The following is a 22,383-nucleotide window of genomic DNA, read 5'->3' as shown; positions in this document are numbered from 1 at the left end:
CCCTAGGCGTTTTTTCTTCCTTTATCCTTTTCCTGCAAAGAATAGAAGGTGATGGGAGACTCCGCCACCTGTGGATTCTTCAGTGATTTGTCTGTTGGAAGAAAACCACACATCCAGTTCCAGGAGCTAATACGTTAAAGGAAAACTCAGTGCAGAAATTTGAAGCTACATTAAAATCCATTTATACTGCTGCTGTCACACTTCTCAGGCTGGCCGTGGTTGGTGGTCTCGGCCTTTCACCTGAATCAGCCATTTGTGGTGCTGGCCTTGTTGCACTCTTCCGGGAGTTCTCACTCCCTGGATGTTGTACGGGCGCTTTGAATTTATGTGGCCCGTACTGAATGACTACGTAAATAGGAGGCTCTGTTCGTCCTTTATGACGCCAATCGGCATGGCTGGCCTACGTCTAAACAGACTTTGGCCAGTTGGATTCGTCTGACCATTCGTCGGGCATATGTTGCTTCTGCTCGACCTTCGCCTGTATCCATCTGCATGCATTCTACGCGCTCAGTGTGTGCTTCTTGGGTGGCACGTAGAGGTGCCTCGGCTTCACAGCTTTGTAGAGCAGCTACGTGGTCTTCGGTACATACCTTTGTACATGTATACAGATTTGACCCTTTTGCGCGCCTGCTTCGAGGAGGAAGGAGGGTAACTTTGGGACATCCCCACTGTCATGAAGCTACAGTGTCCCCTAGTGGATGAAGGAGAAAACAGGATTTTGGTACTTACCGTTAAATCCATTTCTCTGATTTCACAGGGGACACTTGACGCCCGTTCAGTGCTTCTTATCTGCTTACCAGTTCATTGTTCTGTTGCAGTTTGGTCTGTTCTAGTTGTGTGACTGTTATATTCCTGCAGACTGTTGTGTTCCTGCAGTGAGCTGGTATGTTAGGACTGCGTGTTCTTCTTCCTATTTTCCTTCTCTGTCGTTATGTCTGTTCTCCTTCTCCTCTCGGGCTCAGTTCTTAAAACTGGTACTGATGGGGCATAGAGGGGGAGGAGCCAGTCACACTTTTAGATTCTTAAAGTGCCAGGCACTACTCAACTACTCAGTGCCAGGCACTGTCATGAAGCTCCAGTGTCCCCTGTGGAATCGGAGAAATGGATTTAACGGTAAGTGCCAAAATCCTGTTTTTGCTCTCTGCCCTTACATCCTGCGCTCTCCTTTTCTTGCTCTCTGCCCTTACATCCTGTGCTCTCCTTTCTTGCTCTCTGCCCTTACATCCTGTGCTCTCCTTTCTTGCTCTCTGCCCTTTCATCCTGCGCTCTCAGTTCTTGCTCTCTGCCCTTACATCCTGTGCTCTCCTTTCTTGCTCTCTGCCCTTACATCCTGGGCTCTCCTTTCTTGCTCTCCTTTCTTGCTCTCTGCCCTTACATCCTGCGCTCTCCTTTCTTGCTCTCTGCCCTTACATCCTGCGCTCTCCTTTCTTGCTCTCTGCCCTTACATCCTGGGCTCTCCTTTCTTGCTCTCTGCCCTTACATCCTGCGCTCTCCTTTCTTGCTCTCTGCCCTTACATCCTGTGCTCTCCTTTCTTGCTCTCTACCCTTACATCCTGTGCTCTCCTTTCTTGCTCTCTGCCCTTACATCCTGGGCTCTCCTTTCTTGCTCTCTGCCCTTACATCCTGCGCTCTCCTTTCTTGCTCTCTGCCCTTACATCCTGCGCTCTCCTTTCTTGCTCTCTGCCCTTACATCCTGCGCTCTCCTTTCTTGCTCTCTGCCCTTACATCCTGCGCTCTCCTTTCTTGCTCTCTGCCCTTACATCCTGCGCTCTCCTTTCTTGCTCTCTGCCCTTACATCCTGCGCTCTCCTTTCTTGCTCTCTGCCCTTTCAGCCTGCAATCTCTCTACCGTTACAGCCTACACTCTACTTTCTAGCTCTCTAAAACTTACAGCCTGTCATAAGTCTGTTCATCCACCAGTATTCCCTGCTATTTCTTTGAGTGGAAAGTCATTAGAGAGGTACACATTGTGACACGAGGAAAGTGCATCAATCTCTCATTTCCGTTGCATGTTACAAAGTTTGTGTGCAGACTAGCCATCTCTTCAAAGGAATCATTGGTTATTTGCTGTTGTTTTATTTTTTTTGCTTCTGTGCATTTTCTTTCTGAAGCTCTGTATACATGGAATGCTTATGTGCATATCCCCCCGCTCGTCGCTGTCTGCTTTTTTAGCCATTTCAGCTTGCTCTCCACAGACTTTCTCTCTACCACTGCAGCTTCCTCTCTTCCTGTTCTAACCATTATTTTAATAGCTATAACCTTTAATACGTATGATTATTTAGTGAATGCTGGTACATTTTGTATTGATTATTTAGATATTTTATTTTCTATCGTTTGCAGACAGCGGTCAATACTTGAATGAAGCTGATGGGATTTTTCGAAGGCCTTCAGAAGGACAATCATTAATCAGCTATCTATCTGAGCAAGATTTCGGCAGCTGTGCTGACTTAGAGAAGGTATAGAGGAAGCCTAATTGGTGATGTTTAGTGTTCCCATGGGTACACTTGGGGGCTCCTTAAGTCCATTTGTAGTGGTGGAAACTTTTCTATTTCTTCAAGCATATTTAGTGAGTTTTTAAATATTTATTTATTTATTAACAGTTTCTTATATAGCGCAGCATATTCCGTTAATAAATGACGTACAAAAGGAATAGCAACACACAACTATCCTAGAAGATCTCAAGAAAAACTTCACGTACCATTGTGCAGAGAATATGCAAAACCTAGTATATAATGTGAAGTTGAGACCTTGCTATTATAAAAATGGTATAAAATGGAAAACGAGAGGGAGAGACCACTCTGCTCTTGAGTAAGTTAATCCATTCCCATAGCACTGGTCCTAACTTAGCCATTCCCAGTCTAGCATGCACAAACTTTGTATGATTTTTATAACCAGTTCTATATGAATTTTTTGAGTCTGTGCTGTCTTATTTTAAAATCTACTGAAATGTAATTCTTAGTTTCTTACTTAGCTTTTTCAGTTGACTTTGAATTATCAGTACCTAATTGTATTCTGTGTAGGAAAATGCTCACTTCAGCATTTCAGAATCTCTGATAGCAGCTATTGAGCTCATGAAATGTAACATGATGAGCCGTCAGCTTCAGGAAGAGGAAGAGGACAGTGACCGTGAGATCCGGGAGCTGAAACAGAAGATCCGTCTCCGCCGGCAACAGATCCGAACCAGGAAGACATCAAGCAATGATGAACAGCCCTGTAGTAAGCAACAAGTTCAGTAGAGAAGGAGAGGACAATCAGACTAACATAATAAAACTTGCTACTGTCTATCGTAACCCACAGATGAGCCACAATCTAGTGCAGGTTTCTGTTAGTGATTTAAATTTAGGATACATAATATTGTGTTATATGTACCATGTTATCTTGAATATAATGGCAAGTCAGTAACTCTGGCTCCATTTTCCATTTTTCTTAAACTATTATTGTATCAATAGTAGGGAAATTATTGGAAGCACTTACAAAAATAAAATAAAAAAATTGTTGACTGTTTAGTGTGCAAAAAATGGCAGGATCCAATTCAACATGAATTTCCTGCCAGGGTACCATGTATATAAATCAAGTGGATTTTTATTGTCGAGCCCTGTTAATAGAAATTGGGAAGGCAACATTTTTTAAATCAAGATGTTTTAAATTAGAACACTTTGGCCTTAAAGGGATATATACTGACAGGTAGCATAAAGCAGTACTTTTGTACTGTAAGGGCGGTTGAGCCATTGGAATAGTCGGCAATCAATTGTGCTAATAAATAGCAAAAATCAAGAATGACTGGGACAAAACGCATTGCTACTTTTAAGATTTAAATGTTAACTATTAAGAAAAATGACTAACACCGTCCCATTCCAAAAAAAGAAAACTCACACAATACAAGAGCAGTCTAGATTGACATCTAGGTACTTTTATTGTAATGGTTTTGTCTGATACCTGATGATTTTAATTGTAACTGAGACATAGATCATAAAAACGTTGCATGCTAATTAATCTAGTGACAGTATATCTATAGTGTGTGAGAGCTTCATCTTTTCCATCAAACCTGTTTTATGGCTTTCTATTACAGGCCTGGGTGTACTGGACTTTAGTTCAGGAGTAATTTCCCATGACTCATCTCGTCTGTCGGATTCTGGCTCCGTAGATGAAGTAGATGATTTTATAGGTATGTTATCTTTGCCATGTAGTTATTATTTTTTTGTTAACATTTAGAGTGAGATTACTGAACTGAGTTAAAATAGTATTTCCAGTTCAACCCAGTGTCACAATTTGTTTAAATTGTTGCTTCTGTGGATTATGGGCTGGTTTATGTAACCTGTATTATGCTGTGTTCTACCCATCATAAATCGATACAGGAAAGTCGCATTTAGTTCTTATCATTTAGGGTACCATGATGTATGTCATAATGACACCCATTTGCTTCTATGGGGAGCTGAGTGAGCTAATGTTTACAATAAAGACTGCTTCATCTGCACAATAATATGACCTTTGATTTGCCTGAGATTCTACAGCCTCTGCATGTACATAATCTATTTTGGCCTAATTGAGATGGCGTACACCGGAGAATCCGCAGCACCGTCTATTGGTGATCACCCTCCTGCGATCTTATACAGATTCTGCTACAAAGTCCGTCCCTTGTGTACATCCATCCATACGGATGTACTGAGATGCCCACTTTCAGCATCTGGAGGTGCAGGTTTTGGTGCATATTTAGCCACCACCATCGGTCGCACCACTGATACTTGCACCAGCCCTGTTATTCCCACGGCTGTGCGTCTGTGTATGCAGCCGCTCTCACTGACATGCCCATTAAACGGACCATCTTTGCATGCATTACTAGCCACCTTCCAGTCACCGCCTGAGAAGACACCTTTGTGAGTACATTCTGTGTAACTCATGCGTCATACCAGTGTTTAGGGAGTTTTGCGCATGCGCATTTGCAAAAAAAATCGCTCAACTATGGAAACATCGTCATTGTTTGACTCTGAATCAAACCCTTTGTCTTTAGTGAGTCATGATTTGTTTTTATATAAAACCATAATTCGCGTTAAACTTTTTCATAGTGAACCCTCTATGGATAAAAAGTTAAATTATGCAGATTTTCATAAGAAACTGTGATGAGGAAAGCTGCATGTTCGAGGCACCCATTTTAGACATTCAAGGTAAGATTGGTGGGTGGGACAGGGACTGCGGGTGACTGAAGAACTAGATGTCAAGCAGTAATAAAAAGTTTATTCCCCCTTTCACCTCATTACCCTGACTACACATTCATACTGAATACAGGCTGGTTTACTCAGAAGAGATTTGTGGAAAATTGATCCAAGAATGGTTTCCATGATGGTTTGTCCTCCCTGCCCAATATGGCTTGTTCCTGTCTGATTTATCAATGAAATTGTCTGTTCAAAATGATTATCTTTCAGTACAGGGAAATCTACCATAATAGGATGATTTTTATATTTTCAACAAATGTTGCAAAAAAAAAAATTGACCATCAATCAGTCATCTTTTAAATAAGTCATTATAAAGATGATGCATGGACCTGGTGTAGCACACTGCCCTTGCTGTATTACCCAGATGGAAATGATGGCTGTAGGCTGATCTGTAATGTATAGGAGGAATGAGCTCTGTCAGTGGCTTTGCTGTTCTCATATTGCATGAAGAGCATTGCTAACAGGTGTTGAGAGCCCACGGCAAATAATCAAATCGTATATCGACACTTTGCAGTCTTCATGGAAAAGCCGGATTGAAGATCTTTCCATCACACTCTGGAGGTCTTCCCATCACACATCACACTTGCCACTAGAATGTGTGTGGAGAAAATGATAGCTTGAATGGATAGGGCATTACAAGGGGGTTGGAGGATGCAAGACCTTTTTGGAGAGAGACTCTTCCAAGTTACATGTTTCTCATAAAATTAGGCAGTCTTTTATCAATATACAACCTATGACCTCCACATGCCTCAGTAAGATCACTCATTCACAATATGTATAGGCAACAGGCCACTCTAACACCAACCCCCTTTGTTTTTATGTTTTGGAACTCCACGTGAGGATCAACTGCTACAAGTCCTTTGCTCTTTGATTCCTGATTTCCAACAATATTGGGACATTAATCTACAGTGCCTCATAATAACAACAGATTAATAATTGTATTAAGAAAGACTGTAATGTTAAGATTTTGTCTGTATTAACTATTCTGTTTTATGTTTTGCTTTTATTTAGAGACCGACTTAAGGAAGTCCACAGGCAGCCAACTAGTTCAGAGCACTGACTCCATGTGAGTGTGATTGTAAACTGGCTTTTTAATCTGGTGGAAACATAACATGTAATGCGATAAACTAACACTTAGGTCCAGGTTCAGATAACCACAATACTTAATGAGGACTTTTAGCCTTAGACTTTAACACCTGGTGATATTCAATCATAAGCCCTTTTTCTCATACGTTAACTTCGCGGCTAACGCTTGTTAACCCACAGATTCCAGGTGCCCTGAGCTATGCATTAACTCATTCACAGTGGCCATGGTAAGGTCAGAAAGCTCAAACCACAGGAGGGGGCGAACAGAAATCGGCATTAAGTGCTGCCTGCGGACTTATCGCAGACTGCAATTGAATGGCCTGGGCATTGCTACAAGCCTGCGTTAATTATTATGGTTAATTGAATCCAGCCCATATACCCTAAAAGTACAAATAAAATTGCTCACTTACAATGTAAATATTATCTGTGTATGGTATCGTGAGCAAATTGTAGCCAATTCATACCCACTAAAGCTATTCACATGCATAATTATTTTGAGCAACTGGTGATTACGGTTTGCCCAGAAACAGTTCTATTTTTCATGCTCTGATGATCCCTGTTTTTTCCATTTTCTGCAGTAAAAGGGGTTATTACTGGTTTGTTTTGCGGTCCTCTGGTTTTCTTTCTTTACTGCAGTGTAGTGTCAATTTATCAAAGTGCGTTGGCTGGTCCACGCCCCTCTCCCTGTAACTCACCCATGCAGCTGAGACCTCCATATTCTCTACACTGCTTAGGTTTCAGCTGTGGAATTGTACTGATGCCGCATTGTGGAGCATTAGGATTGATGCACTCACCTTCCTGTAAGATTCAGTTAATTGCATTATGTGCAAAACATCCCTTTATAAACCTATACAGGGATATTTGCCCATAATGCAATTAATTTACTGTATTAATGATTATCCCATTCGATTAACAATTCACCAATCCCACCTATGATATGGCTGCTTCCAGTCCCAAGGAGACTTTTATGCTCAGACGCATACACACTATGGATATCAATTACAAGAATAAGTCAAGAAGCCTTTCGCTGGGAGAGTAACAACCAACTACAACTTTGCAGGGGGGACATGTTTTTGGATTGGATTGCACAGAGGGTGTAGTTTATTAAATGGTGGTAATGTAACATTCTGCATCTCTGTGGCATAGAGTAATAGACTATTTTAAGTACCACTGCAAACGAAGGATGATAAAAAAAATCCCACAGTTCACAAAGCAGTAACTGTTAAAACAAAATACACCAAGACATTCGGCAGGAAAGGTTAACACCCATGGCTATGACGGAGAAGGAATAGCCCGAATAGAGAGCACACAACTGTATAGATACATAAATTAGAGGGAAGAGGAGCAAGAAAAAGTTCTAAACAAAATCCCTAAAGTTCATCTGCAGTCAAAGAGTTACATTTTTCCGCTTGGTACTTTATCAAAGCTTGGAATGTAATAAAGTACCAACCAATCAGCTCCTGTAATTTTTCCAAACTCAGCCTGTAATGTGACAGAAGTATATTGGTTAGTACGTTATCTCTCTCCAAACTTTGGTAAATCTCCCCCATGTGGTAAACATGTAGAAGTGTATTAAACAGCTCTTGCCATCATATGCCCATTGCATGGATGAACAAACTGTCAGAGTCACTGATGGGGACAAAGGACACTGATTGTGCAAGGGAAAAAAAAGAGGAGTGGGTCCTAGCGCAGAGCTTACATTACATTACAGTTGGAGAGCATGTAATCAACTGATAATACAGTTGAGAATTGAGGAAAACTTTATCCTGAACTGATGAACCTGAAGCTCTTTTGAAGTGTGTGTATTCTGATAAGGTGACAAGTCTAATTACGTTATAATATGTAAAGTGATTGTCTTCAAGAATCAGAATTCAACATGTGAGCCATAATTGAATTTGTTTCTAATCCTATATAAAGGCAATTGTACAAAAGTATATAGAAAATTGGCACTGGCTAAATTTGCGCCTAAAGGCAGCTATAGGTTGCACATCCACCCGGTGTTTAACTTCACCTGAATCAAACATATACATACACTTTATTTGGGTGGCATCCCATTGCGCCTTAAATAACACTTAAAAAAAATAACAGTTGTCTTGTTACAGAAGAAAAGTTGATCTCTTTGGACCGGAATTCTCCACAATATAATGGTTTATGATAATGAATTTTTTATTTAATTCGCAAGGGGGATGCCATCCAAATAAAGTGTATGTAACTGTACAAACGTTGCATCTATAGCCAAGCTTAGACATGTACAAATAAAACTGGTCAGAAAGGATTGTGTAGGTGTAGACCAGCAGTAAGTACACTGACTACCAATAATACACCTATATGGGATGTAGAAAAAGCACAACATTTTTATATTATTTAAAGAAAAACAATATTTTAAAATTAAAATAACATGTAAAGTTAAAGAAACAATTGTGGTAACAAATAAGGAATACAGACAGTGAAAGAACATAACAGGGAAGTATTAACCAAGTGATTGATTTTATCCAGACAAGATCGGGGCTCCAGGGATAATCTGTTTCTTTGGAGTAGTGGAAGGAGTCATTGGTGCAGTGTTCTGAGCCTCCTTCTATCCTATGCCCATAGAACAGGGGTGGCCAGACTTTTGGACTCTGATCTACTTTTAAAACAAAAAAACTTTTGTGATCCAGCCCGAAAAAGTAGGTGTGGTATGCAAAAAGGGGGGCGTGACCTCACAGCAAAGGACGTGGAGTCTGTCCTGCCGAAATCACACATAGTATACCCAATTCAAATTACTACATACAGCAGCACAGTCTTATTCACATTACACCACATAGTAGTCCATTTACGTTACAAAACAGTAGTGCCCCTTATACAGTGACCACTGTATTAGTGCCCCTTATTCAATGCCTCAGTAGTAGTGCCCATTATGCAATGTCCACTGTATTAGAGCCCATTATGCAATGCCCTCTGTATTAAAGCCCCTTATGCTGTGCCCCCAGTAATGCCCCTTATGCTGTGCCCCAGTAATGCCCCTTATGCTGTGCCCCAGTAATGCCCCTTATGCTGTGCCCCCAGTAATGCCCCTTATGCTGTGCCTCCAGTAATGCCCCTTATGCAGTACCCCTTATACTGTGCCTCCTGTAATGCCCCTTATGCAGTACCCCTTATACTGTGCCTCCAGTAATGCCCCTTATGCTGTGCCTCCAGTATTGCCCCTTATGCTGTGCCCCAGTAATGCCCCTTATGCTGTGCCTCCAGTAATGCCCCTTATGCAGTACCCCTTATACTGTGCCCCCAGTAATGCCCCTTATACTGTGCCCCCAGTAATGCCCCTTATGCTGTGCCCCTTCCCCTGTTTAGTACTTACCTCTCTTCACGCTCCCACGTAGTCGCTGACTGCCTGTTGCTGACTGGATCTATCTAGATCCAGCAGGCGCGCAGGCTCACATGGCGGGCGATGCGGTGATGTCATGCATCACTGGGAACGCTAGCCTCTGAAGCGAACAGAGGCTTCTTTAGTCTCTGTTCACTTTAGAGACCAGCGTATCTCAGTTGCTGCAGCAGGCTGGTTGCGATCTACTGGCGGGAGCTCCGTGAGCTACTGGTAGATCGCGATCGACCTATTGGCCAGCCCTGTCATAGAATAACGTTGTTGGCATGGAAGGGTCAGAGAAACCCTTCAAATGCACAGTTATTAAATAACACCTTGATCTATTCTGGAGGTCTTATATGTCTAGACGGAGTCCGAAAACTCTCTTAATGAAGTTATCCTTGACTGAATCCCCAAAATACAATGAATAGTCCTAATTATCATTTGACGTGACTGAGGTTTTTTTTCAGTAGTAATTTGAACAAATTACATAAAAATTATCAGGGTTTTATAGCGGTTTGAAAAACTTCTGTGTGATAACTTCTCTGATCACCCTATTTATGGTACAATACATGTAATGCTCTTCTTTTTTACTGCCAGATCACACTGCCTCCTTCACTCCAACTCCGCTGAAGCCGTAGCCATGGGGCTTCTGAAACAGTTTGAAGGGATGCAATTGCCAGCTGCCTCCGAGCTGGACTGGCTGGTTCCAGAACATGATGCTCCTCAGAAGGTAGGGGCTGTGTCTTGAATTAATGGTCAGTTCATATTGCCATCTTTATCGATCACATGTTGTCCTCGGCAACAATGGATAACAGTCCTATATTTATCTTGGAAGAAAGAAAATGTGTATATGGACTTATGCCTTGTGCTGCTAAGCTTAAAAGATGCAGAATGTGGTTTGAAGTAAATATGGTCACTGGTAGAAAATAAATTCACACAGGATTTCACTCGGCTGATTCCTGTTCTCTTATGACTAGCTTCTTATTCTGGTATTTTATTGTATCTGTATTTACCCTCAGCCGCCCTTGTGCATATTGATTACTGCTGTCCCATTCCTTGACCTAATCTGTATATATTTGCAGCAAAGACTGGTAAGATCCCTCACAACTGTGCACTTATTCCAGCATTCACTTATTGGTTGTAGACAAACCAGCATCCCTTTAAAAAGTATAAAAAGAGAAAACGACTTGCTAGAAAACTAAGACTGGTATGTGAAAAAGTGTAGCAAGTGCAGGGGCTGCATGGCTACCCACTAGCTTTGCCTATTAAATGCATACTTGCCAGTACAGATTCCAGGCACTAGAGATTATGGGGTATATTCACTAAAGTGAGCGTTTTAGTAGTGGAGATGTTGCTCATAGCAACCAAAAAGATTCTAGCTATTCTCTTATAGAAGGTGCTAGTTAAATGTTAAGTAGAATCTGATTGGTTGCTATGGGCAACATCTCCACTTCTAAAAACTCTCACTTTAGTAAATATACCCCTATTGGGTATCAGGGCATAGTGCAAGTTATGTTCTTTTGATGTTCTGATATAATTATGCTCACACAGATCAATAGGAGTTTAATCATACAAAGGAAGCCTATGAGAGGAGGGGGGGGTGCTTGTGTAGTTTCAGTAGTATGTACAGTACATTCTATTATGGCAGTGGTTCTCAAACTCAGTCCTTAGGACCCCACACATGTCACGTTTTCCAGGTCACCCAGCAGGTGCAGGGGTGTATTCATTACTCACTGACACATTTAGAAAAATCCACAGGTGGAGTTAATTATTTCACTTGTGACTCTGTGAGGAGACCTGGAAAACATGCACTGTTTGCGGTCCTGAAGACCGAGTTTAAGAACCTGTGCATTATGGTATCCTGTGAGCAGGAAAAGCCATTACCTGGAGAGGAGAATAGTAAACAATAAGGCCTTTGTCTATGTCTGCTTATAGAGTACTTGAAGATGCTCAGCTGGCACCAAAACAGCAAGTTTATTCAAACAGCCATCTGACCAAAAGTATGTGCAAACCTCAAGCAGGAACAAAGACCAAGACCATATGTTATCTACCTTGACGTAAAATTTATATTTCTACAATAGCTAGAAGTGGCAGAAATCATAGAAATATACCTGACATTTGTGCGCTGGTTAGGCTACATTTGGGGGCATTTAGGGCATATGGTTTGGGAGAAATTGGGTATCTAACCAATCGCACATCCCAAAGCAGTCTTGTTTTCAATAATTTTATAGTTTAAATAGAGATCCATTTGAACATACAATATTTTATGTGACTACTACACAGGGGAAATTATGTACAGTTATGTGTACTTAGGTGAAAAGTGACATAAGCTGTCCTGGCATGAACCCTGGTTCTTAACCGACCAGCCAGTCATCTGGGACTTGGTCATGACCTCATTTAGTTACAGAAATTATTATTTATATCATTTCTGTAACTAAACATTATACAGGTTGAGTCTCCCATATCCAAATATTCCAAAATACGGAATAATTTTGGCATGACTGAGATAATGAAACCTTTGATTTTTGATGGTTCAGTGTACACAAACCTTGTCTAAAGGCACAAATTATTTAAATGATTGTATAAAATTACCTTCAGGCTGTGTGTAGAAGGTGTATATGAAACATAACTGTATTTCATGTATGTACAGACTTTTCTTGAGTCACAAAATTATTAAAAATATTGTATAAAATTACCTGCAGGCTGTGTGTATGAGGTGTGTGTATATAAGACATAAATGCATTCTGTGTGCACATTGGGGTCCCATTCCCAAGATATATCATTATGATATGCACATATTCCAAAATACGGAATATTCCATTATCCAAAATGCCCTTAGTCCCAAGCATTTTGGATATGGGAGACTCAACCTGTACTTCCTTTGCAAATTGTGTTCCTTTATTATTCTATTTTCATATATGCTTCATAACCCAGTCTTTAAAGAAGCTAATCTATCACTAAGGTTATGCTATAACTATTATTGATCGCTAAACACTGGGAGACCAACTAACAGTGCTAGTTTGTGTTGCAGAGACTGCGCAATTGTAATAGTGTGTTAAGGCCCTTGTGGCTCCTTTGTATTTTCCACGGGTGGTGGCAGTAAAGAGAGGTGTATGGTATAACTGGCAGAGTGATAGAATATTAATTGTGAGTATTATATTAGGCTTTGCACCCACTACGTCAGGACTTTGGGATATGCGCAATCGCAGTCCTGACGTTTATCGTCAGCTTAACTGCATAATGTGAAAGTCAAACAGCTACTTTTGGTGATCTGGTGAGCAATATTGGTGTGTCTCAATTCTGCTCCACATCTGTATCATTATCAACGTGGTGTTCTCTGCTCCAGCTCCTGCCAATTCCAGATTCCATGCCGATTTCACCAGATGATGGAGAACATGCGGACATATACAAGCTGCGCATTCGTGTTCGTGGGAACTTAGAATGGGCACCGCCAAGACCACAGATCATCTTCAACATCCACACAGCTCCCACGTATGTTATACAATTGCAGCTCTTGTCTGGGTTACGTTTTGGTAGATATTATAGTATTATATTTGTGCTTCCATTTCAACAGAAAGAAGGTGGCAGTCACGAAGCAGAATTACAGATGTGCTGGCTGTGGAATTAGAATTGAGCCTGGTAAGATCTGTACTATTATATGACTAAGTACATCTGTCTTGTAAGACTTTTACAGCATGACACTGACCTTTTGTTAACGTTGTCCTACTACCTCAATGGTGAGAATTTTTGCTTGCCATATTAAAATCCCTGCAGGTATTGTGATAAAGTGGACCAGTCACACAAGCTGCCATATGGCACTTTATCAGTCACAACTCCCCCACCCCCTCCATTGTATGAGTTTATAAAGAATGAAATATCCAAATACATGAAGACAAAAAGAAGAGTTCTGTTGCAATGCACTGACAGTTATAGTAATTCACATATAACATTTAGTAATACAATCCAGTCTCTGTGGGTTATACATCTAAAAGAAGCAGAATAAATAATAGATAAAGGAAAGTTTGCAGTTAGGTGAGAGGGTATTTATAAAAGTTCTGTCTCTGATACACTCTATATCAGTCATTCATTTGTACACCTTCGTATTCCTCTGTTACATCAATTTAATTCTTACCTCTAAAATTAACTTGGACCTATATGTTGTCTAAATGTATTAATATTTGGGTCATCGTGTCTGCTGTATTCTTATATATAGTCACTCTTATACACAATAGATTGCAATTGTGTGATTGTAATTGCAGCTACATTGTATGCACTTATCAGACAAGTTAAAGTCTGGATTCTCCTGTAATGAGGTCACTGTTATTCCTAATAATATTCTGATCATAGAAATTGGACATCCATACATATAATTATTTAGGTGTACCTCATAATTTTTTCTATGAATAATTTATAGCTTGTGTCATAAAGAAATCATGTTACCCTTTCCCCATACCTCCCAACATTTGCACGTGCTAAACTAGGACAGAATAGGCCCTGCCCAGATCCACCAAACCCCGCCCCAACCTGGTCATAAATGCATGCTTTTGGTAAAAACTCCATTCTTATTGCAGCCAGCTATTTGGGAGTGTCCCATGAAAATCGGGACAATTGGGAGTTATGATGTCACTGCTCTCTGGCTTTAGAACACTACACTTTTCTGGCTTGATAAGCACAGCATTTAAAAACTTGTGTGTTGTTTCGTCCTTTGATTTATTATTTACTTAATTATGTTTCTCTCTTGTTAGATTACATTAAAAGGCTCCGATATTGTGAGTACTTGGGTAAGTATTTTTGCCAGTGCTGCCATGAGAACGCCCAATCTGTTATTCCCGGTCGCATTCTGCGGAAATGGGACTTCAGCAAATATTATGTTAGTAACTTCTCCAAGGACCTTCTCACCAAGATTTGGAGCGACCCACTTTTCAACCTGCATGATATCAACAATGCTATGTACCGAAAAGTGAAGGCTCTGGAGCAAGTCCGGGTAGGTGTCACTTCATGTTAGTATGAGAATGTTATAACCCAGACAGACATTTGACTACAGTAGGCAGGAATGTTGCATATGTAATACAGCCCAAATTGTTGTCCATCCTAATAGAGGCTATTCATTGTTTATTTTTACAGCTCTTAAGAGTCCAGCTGGTGCATTTGAAAAACATGTTCAAAACTTGCAGACTGGCCAAAAGGTTAGTGTTACATTTAAAATGTTAATTGCTTTTTCATAGATGTAGGAAGTAATATTTTGTGACGTAAACCTACTCCAGCTGTCACTCACTTGAGCTAGTCTTCTCCACCGCTGTAATATCTCTGATTTCACTAAATTCACTAAACAATCTTACTCTCCTCTTCTCCCAGTCCTCCAACTTACACAACCTCTTTGTTACCTTTACATCCCTTCTCTGCCCCCCTGCTCATATGTTGCTCTACTTCCTCTCTGCACAGGAATTCACCACCCACTTCACCTGCAGGATCGAAGCGATCTACAGCGCAATCTTCTCTATACAGCCCCACTGTTTCTACCCTCCTTCACCTGCCTTCCCGTCTCTGACCTCCGGGGAGGAAGTCCACAATCTTCCTTTAATGATCTCCACCCTCACCCTTTTGACTCTATACTCTCCCACATTCTTTGGGCTCTCTTCTGATTTATGCTCCAAACTTGCTCATCTCTTCAGCCTTTCCCTCTCTTCTGGCTCTGTCCCACTTCCTTCAAACATGACCTAGTCTCACCCATCCTTGACCCTGATTCTCTCTAACTACAGCTCTCTCTCTTGCCTCCAAGATCCTTGAGAGGATTGTCTATCTACTCCTCACTTTGTTCCTGTCCACCCACTCACTTTCTCACCTCTGTTCAATCTGGCTTTTATTCCCTTCACTCCACTGATATTGCCCTCACCAAGATAACCACTGACCTATTCACCACCAGTTCCAAGGGCCACTTCTCTGTCCTAATCCTCTGCGATGTCTGCAGCCTTCAACACTGTCGCCAACCTTCTGCCTTTCCACATTCTCTGATCTATCTGCCTCCTCAACTCCATCCTATCATGGTGTAACTCCTACTTCACCAACTGCTACATTTCTTTCTCTGCTTCTGTCTCATGCTTCATTGGCTCCCTATGCCACTCAGAATCCAGTTCAAACTACTCACCCTCATGTACAAAGCCTTAAACTACTCCTCCCCTCCCTACATCTCTAACCTCATCTATGTTAAACACTTCCTCCTGCCTTCTCCTCTTACCAGCGCCTCACCTCCACAATGGTCACTACCTATCATACTTGTCTCAAAGATTTTTCTCGAGTTACTCCCATCTCATGGAGCTCACTCCCTTGCCCAGTCAGACTGTCAACCAATCTCCCCAGCTTTAAATGTTCCTTTAAACTCACCTTTTTATTAAAGTGTACCAGCTGTCCTGATAACTCGTTACTATTCTCCTCTACCCCTCCTCAATATACAATTCCCAGTTCATTCTCTGTTTACCACATCCCCTTAGTATGTAGGTCCATACAGGTAGAGGTGTCCACCCTCTTGTTCCTCCCTAGCACTATTCAAGTCACCGGTGCTCTGCTCCCTTGTATATTTCTTCCCTTTCATTGACCTTGGGGGTTATTCAGCACTGGATGGAATTGCAAAGCTGCACGCAAGCAACTTTGCAATTCTGTCCTTGCTATTATTTTAATGCAGCAGCAGGTGTCATGCATTAATGACCTGAGTTGCATCCACTGTTGCATCATTGGATCATCTGCATGATCCTTGGCCAGCTGAGTGACCATGGGGTCACACAGGCTGGCCATCGCAGATGGCGAAAAGATGGCAGGAAATCTCCATCTGCTGACGGAGATCCCGGCCTCTCTCCCCCCCCCCCCCCCCCCAAATGGTGGCAACACGTCTCTGTTTTGGGAAACTGAGGCCATTGCAGCAACCTTCCCGCCCAAAACTGTCAGTCACTGACAGTCTGCTGCCTCTCTGCGTCCAATCATGCAGGACCCGTTCTGCACATGCATATTCCTGACTATTGGACATCTGCATTGAGCAGCACACTACTGTGAGACCTGCTGTTCTATTTGTCCATACATTAGGTATAGGATCGCATAGATTCCTTTCCGCGACTCGTCACTATATGCTCCTGTTATTGTCAGTGCGTTGCCCTACTCTTACCCCTGTTATATATCCTACCAAGTCTGTGATGTGACATTAAGGTTTGGTCTTTATGCTATATACTTATGCTATGTTCTCCCATTGTGTACGGTACTTATGCTCTATTTACCCTGTATGCTATATTTACCCTGTACCGAGCGGTGTACATTTTAAATAAATGTTAATAGTAATAGAACCTAAATGGTTATGTAGCTTCGTTGTACACTCAAGTTCCATCTTATTTTTGTTTTTCACATAGCATACTGGAATTCTACGACAGTGTTCCTGGACACCTGACAGAAGACCTCCATCTCTTTTCTTTGAATGACCTTGCTGCCATAAAGAAGGGGGAATTGGCTCCACGATTGAAGGAATTAGTACGGATTGGAATCTTGCATGTGGATAAATGCATGGTTAGTATCTACAAAATAAAGAACACATTCTTAATGTGCAATTCATATCATTACAATTTTATAGACTAGTGCCTACTTCAAATGCTTTAGAAAGAGCCATATAGTTCTGGAACAACTGCATCTAAGTTCAAATTTTAGTTATTAGAAATGTTTATTAATGTTGTGTTGTAATGTTCTGGTACTGGCTATTAGATCACAGTCTACTTATGTTCCTGCTCTATAGCTGTGCCAGGCCAAGGGCTTCATATGCGAGTTCTGTCAGAATGAAGACATCATCTTCCCCTTCGAGTTGGCAAAGTGTCGAAGATGTGAAGGTATGCTCCACTAGAGCCAGCTACCTTACCATATCATTTAACAGAGTCTTAAGTCTATATCTATATATGGTATATCATATTAGTGTAAGCACAAGATACACTACACAATGCAGGGATAAATGAAAAACTATAAAACGTCCTTGAAAATGAAGTTTTGATTGTATTTAGGAAACTGTTATTAGTAGGTTGCTTTCATGTCCATCATACTGAAACCACTGCAGTTGTAAGTGGATAGTAGATTTGTTGTTTGATGGTAAATGTTGGGAGACTGTCTCCAGACTATATGTATCTTAACCCTATATTTTTATCTCTCCACAACAACAGATTGTAAGGCCTGTTATCACAAGTATTGCTTCCGCTCTGACCACTGCCCAAAGTGTGAACGTTTGCGTGCAAGGAGGGATCAAATGGCCAGACAGAGCCTTGAGTCCTACAATTCTGAACAAGAAGAGGAGGAAACACCACAGGAGAGGAATGCTGATTGAATGCGCTTAAATGAGCATAGGGGGAATGAAGAAATAGAAGACCCTTGTACTTTATAATTGCTTGTACATTATAATTCCCAGGGCCATAAGGAAGCATCATGAACTACATTACACCGCAGCTTGGGTTCCACCAGCAGGATGTTCATGGAAAGGCTACTCCCAAATAGACAGAGTACATTTGCTGCTTCCAATTGTTAAAACTCAATTAATTGTGGAATCAAAATAATAAGTACATTTTTTTTCTGGCAATCAAAATATAGTTCAACTCGCATTTCAGATTTGGAAGCCTTTTATTGTACGATCATTCAAACAAGCCTATTATGTCATGTCAAAGTTTGGAGTTATGAATATTGCAATTATCTCAGGCCCTCCCTAAGATTATCTGATAAGAACCTGCAAGTTTGTGGCCAAATCGGTTTATGATCTTCCCATAATAATCGTTCTACAAGCTCCAAAGATTGTGTGAAGTTCCACAGTGTAGGTGAACAAGTCCATTATTGCCAACAAACATTAGTATTCTCTTTCCTTTAGCACACTATGGATAACTTAAAGGCTACAAGTGGTGCATGGCCTGTTCAATCTCTTTGTTATTGTAGAGCACAACTAGAAAGACTATTGATATAATCGGCAGCATAAGTTTTGTCTGGAAAATGGCGATGCATTACAGCAGGTCTAGGTAATGTGGCTCTACACTTGTCTTTAAACTACAGTTCCCTTTATGCTTTTCCAGTCCGCTTTTGGCAGTGGATGCTGGGAGTTCTAGCTCATTGACAACAATATAACCACAAATTACCTAAACCTGTAGTAAACCCTACTGGACTGGTAGAGTATTTGTTAAATGCCTGGGGAAAAATAACTAACTGGAGCAAATAAAGTTTCATATTAAAGGGAAGCAATGAGCTAACATGATTGAATTGACATTACCATATGATCTTTGGGTCATATGACCGTGTCCTGCTGTATTGCACTAATGTACTAACTGATTGTATACCCAATCACAGTATTGATTTGTTCAATCCAAAGTTTTGAGCAACATTTATTGTCTATTCAGATCTATTATATGTTATTTAACTATATGCACTTTCCTAATCAGCATTTAAGTTGATTTATTTACCTGGAGCCTCAGTGATGACAGTTTGTATCTAAATAACACATGAAAATGTATGCGAGGCACAGGTGGAGTGTTCCTAACATATCCTATATGAAATGGCAGCTCTTGGACACTCTCCTGTGCTTGTGCCTCTTTGGTATCCGCTCTGCACTCACGCTGGACTGACTGCTGTTGGTGTGAAGGTTCTAGTGCAGAGCTGTTTATACTTTGCTCATGTAATTTAGACCTTTCAGCAACTCATCATTAGACAGACATGAGCAAAACACGTCATATTGATCTGCTCAGACTAATGAAAGGGTACTGTGAACTTTTACTTGTAGTATCTGTAATTCATTAGGTAAGAACTATGGAGTATCTAAAGTGCTGTTTAAAGAACAGATGAATGGTTGAATAGTGTGTGGGGTAAAGTGCATGCAGAACAGCCGAGGCAGTGATTTTCGGGTCACAACCAATATTAATAAGAAATTAAATGTAACTCATTAGTTCACTAGGAATTAATGACTTTATTGTGCAGCATTATGCCCACATAACGGCTGCACTCACTGTGGATTCTATAGAAAGACTGCTTTGTTGCAGTTGTATAGTTTAAAAATGAAATAGAATCCAAGCACATTTACCTATACATTCCCACAGGAAACAGATTAGGCCCGTCTCTGTGGCATCTTACCTGTTGCCATCCTGAATGAGTATAGCTGCAGATAACATCCAAGGGAACAACATCATATACGATGCAGGCATAAACAGGACATGCCTCTAAGTTAGTGGCTTGGAGTAGGATTGCGTTGAATTTGTGGCATTGATCTACATATTTTTATGCCCTGTGCTGATTATTACTTTTTTTTTTTTTTTTTTACTTAATTTCAGTCCAGACACTAATCTTATTGTAGTTAGACGTATTTAACAACACTTTCTATCTGCATTCTCATTTTGTGTTCACTTTTATCACAAGTTTGAAAACCTGTCATCAGGTTTCTTACATTAATGCATGTTTACAGTGTCTCCTTAGAGTATTTTAAATAATGAATTAATGCACCTTTGTTCCTGATCTGATACCTGGCAAAACATGCACTTGTTGTGGGGTACCTGATGAGTGATTTAAAGCTCGCTGTGTTAGGTTCTGAATGTGTGCTCTCCGCTTTACTACCTAAATTCTATTCATTTACATTTACAGAGACCCAGATTTGCACTAATATGGCAGCTGTCTTCTCTGCACAGGTTGTATTCCTCCTAGTTTCTTCAGTCTGGGTTTTTTGTCCTTTTATTATTTAATATTTATTTAAACATCTCGTGTAACTGAGCTGTAGGTTCTGCTGCATGCTGTCTGTAATGTTTTGCCACAAGCAAAATGCCTGCCAAAAAGAGCAAAGCACATAGGCATTGTGACATGTTATTACTGCCTCTTTAATACATTATGCATTGCCTACTGTATATCATTGCAGTGATAATGCCCTAATCATCCAGTAGACAGCTTGTAAAGTGAAGTGTTTGACTAACTTGTACATCCTCTATAACGGTCCAGTAACAACAAAGTTTTCTGTATTGTGTATTCAAAAGAATGTTATTGTCAGCAGCGGTTGTTAATTTTGCTCACAGTGATGGCACACTTCATCAAGATAAATACTGTATTAGGCACTGCTACAGGCTCCAGCTAAATAGACCATTCCTCAGTCATAAGTGACTGAAACCTGTACACTGTAAATGTGTTGTGATAACGCTGTAAATACTAACTGTTCCAACTGTATTAATGCCTCAATGTCTGTTGCACAAAATAATTGCAAACATAAGTTTGTCCTAAATAAAATTATCAAATGAAAATGAAAGCCGAAAGTTTTTTTTTTTTTTTTTTTTACTTCGAACTGTAGATATCTATTTAAACATTTTAAAAGATAAATAGAAAAAAACACTTTAGATGCATTAAAAGTTTTGTCAAATAGTAGCAGCACCATGGAATAGATGTTATAATAATGGAACACCAGGTTTACTTATTGTGACATCACAACTGTTTGAAGATTAAGAAGTTGCACTTCTAAAGTGATCTGGAGGGCATAGATTGCAAACAAGATGCACCAACACCTCATGTTTTTTGACATGTTGCCCTACTCTGTAGATATAAAATATTTGTAAATAAATTGTCTCTTGTAGGTAAAAAAGGTGATTTTTGGTTACTTACTGTTTATTCCTTTTCTCTGAATCAGGCTGGGGGACACTGGGCTATGGGGTTGTAGATGGGACTGCAAGGAGCTGGCACTTAACAAAACTCTTTAAACCAAACTCCTCCCCTCTGTAACCCCATGACTGCAGTACAACTTCAAAAGTGCCTGGTAAGGAGCAGTAACTCAGTGACACTGTCATAACAATGACCAAACTAATGGTACCGCCGGGACCGTCGTGGTCAAAATGACCACGCAACACAACTGAGCGTGAGGGAGGGAACACAGTGTCCCCCCAGCCTGATTCAGAGAAAAGGATTCAAGGGTAAGTAAGCAAAAATCCTCTTTTCTCCTTCATCAAGGCTGGCAGACACTGGACCATGGGACGAAAAGCCTCCCCCAGGGGAGGGAACGCTCAGGTTGCCTGACCGGAGAACTGTACGCACAAAGTGGCAAAAACATGAAACCTGTAAACGCGCAAATGTGTAGACAGACCAGGTAGCTGCGCTACAAACCTGTTCAGCCGAGGCCCCGTGGTGCACCCCGCAGTAGGTCACCACAGCCCGAGTAGAATGAGCAGACACCTTGGCAGGTGCCGATTGCCCCGCATTGGAATAGGCCTGAGAGAAAACAGAGCAGAGCTATCTTGCAGTGGTCTGCTTTGTGGCTGTCCAGCCACGTTTCTGGGCGTCGTAAAGAACCATAGTCCATACAACGTAGGGTAGAAGTTCTGTCCAAGTAGATCCGCAGGGCCCAGATGACGGCCAACAGTGATAGATCGTCCCAGTCCCGAGAAGTTTACGATGAGGAAAACACAGGAAAAGACCTGGTTTAGGTGAAAAGCCGAAACAACCTTTGCTTGGAGTGAAGGAACTATTCGGAGAACAGCCCGATTGTCATGGAAGATGAGGAACGGTGGTTTGCAAGACAAAACCCCCAACTCATAGACCTGCCGAGCAGAGGCAATGGCCATAAGGAAAACCAAATTTCCACGTGACAAATCTAAGGTCTACGGAGTCCAAAGGCTCAAAGGGAGCCTGCTTGAGAGCAGATAGGACCAAGGTCAAATCCCATGGAGCCACTGGCGGCTGAAACGGAGGTTGAACCCGCAACACTCCCTACAAAAAAACTCAACCTCTG

At 41.0% G+C, this 22,383-nt stretch overlaps 1 protein-coding gene across 3 annotated transcripts in view; it reads left to right on the top strand.

Annotated features, from left to right (window-relative positions):
- Positions 1-20,907, top strand: part of RUBCN (rubicon autophagy regulator) — a 41,527-nt gene extending 20,620 nt beyond the window's left edge. For all 3 annotated transcript variants that reach the window (XM_088467460.1, XM_088467459.1, XM_088467458.1), the window contains 12 exons: positions 2,340-2,455; positions 3,020-3,215; positions 4,069-4,164; positions 6,221-6,275; positions 10,236-10,368; positions 12,985-13,130; positions 13,213-13,277; positions 14,384-14,622; positions 14,763-14,824; positions 17,030-17,183; positions 17,407-17,497; positions 17,822-20,907. In XM_088467460.1, the coding sequence (XP_088323586.1) occupies positions 2,340-2,455; positions 3,020-3,215; positions 4,069-4,164; positions 6,221-6,275; positions 10,236-10,368; positions 12,985-13,130; positions 13,213-13,277; positions 14,384-14,622; positions 14,763-14,824; positions 17,030-17,183; positions 17,407-17,497; positions 17,822-17,982 (1,514 nt within the window). In that variant the 3' untranslated portion in view covers positions 17,983-20,907. The remainder of the gene's footprint in view (positions 1-2,339; positions 2,456-3,019; positions 3,216-4,068; positions 4,165-6,220; positions 6,276-10,235; positions 10,369-12,984; positions 13,131-13,212; positions 13,278-14,383; positions 14,623-14,762; positions 14,825-17,029; positions 17,184-17,406; positions 17,498-17,821) is intronic.
- The last annotated feature ends 1,476 nt before the right edge of the window (positions 20,908-22,383 follow it).

The sequence above is a fragment of the Taudactylus pleione genome, unplaced genomic scaffold (assembly GCF_031769625.1).
Source record: "Taudactylus pleione unplaced genomic scaffold, aTauple2 ptg000010l, whole genome shotgun sequence".
NCBI lineage: Eukaryota > Metazoa > Chordata > Amphibia > Anura > Myobatrachidae > Taudactylus > Taudactylus pleione.
This window is presented reverse-complemented; position numbering and strand designations above follow the sequence as displayed.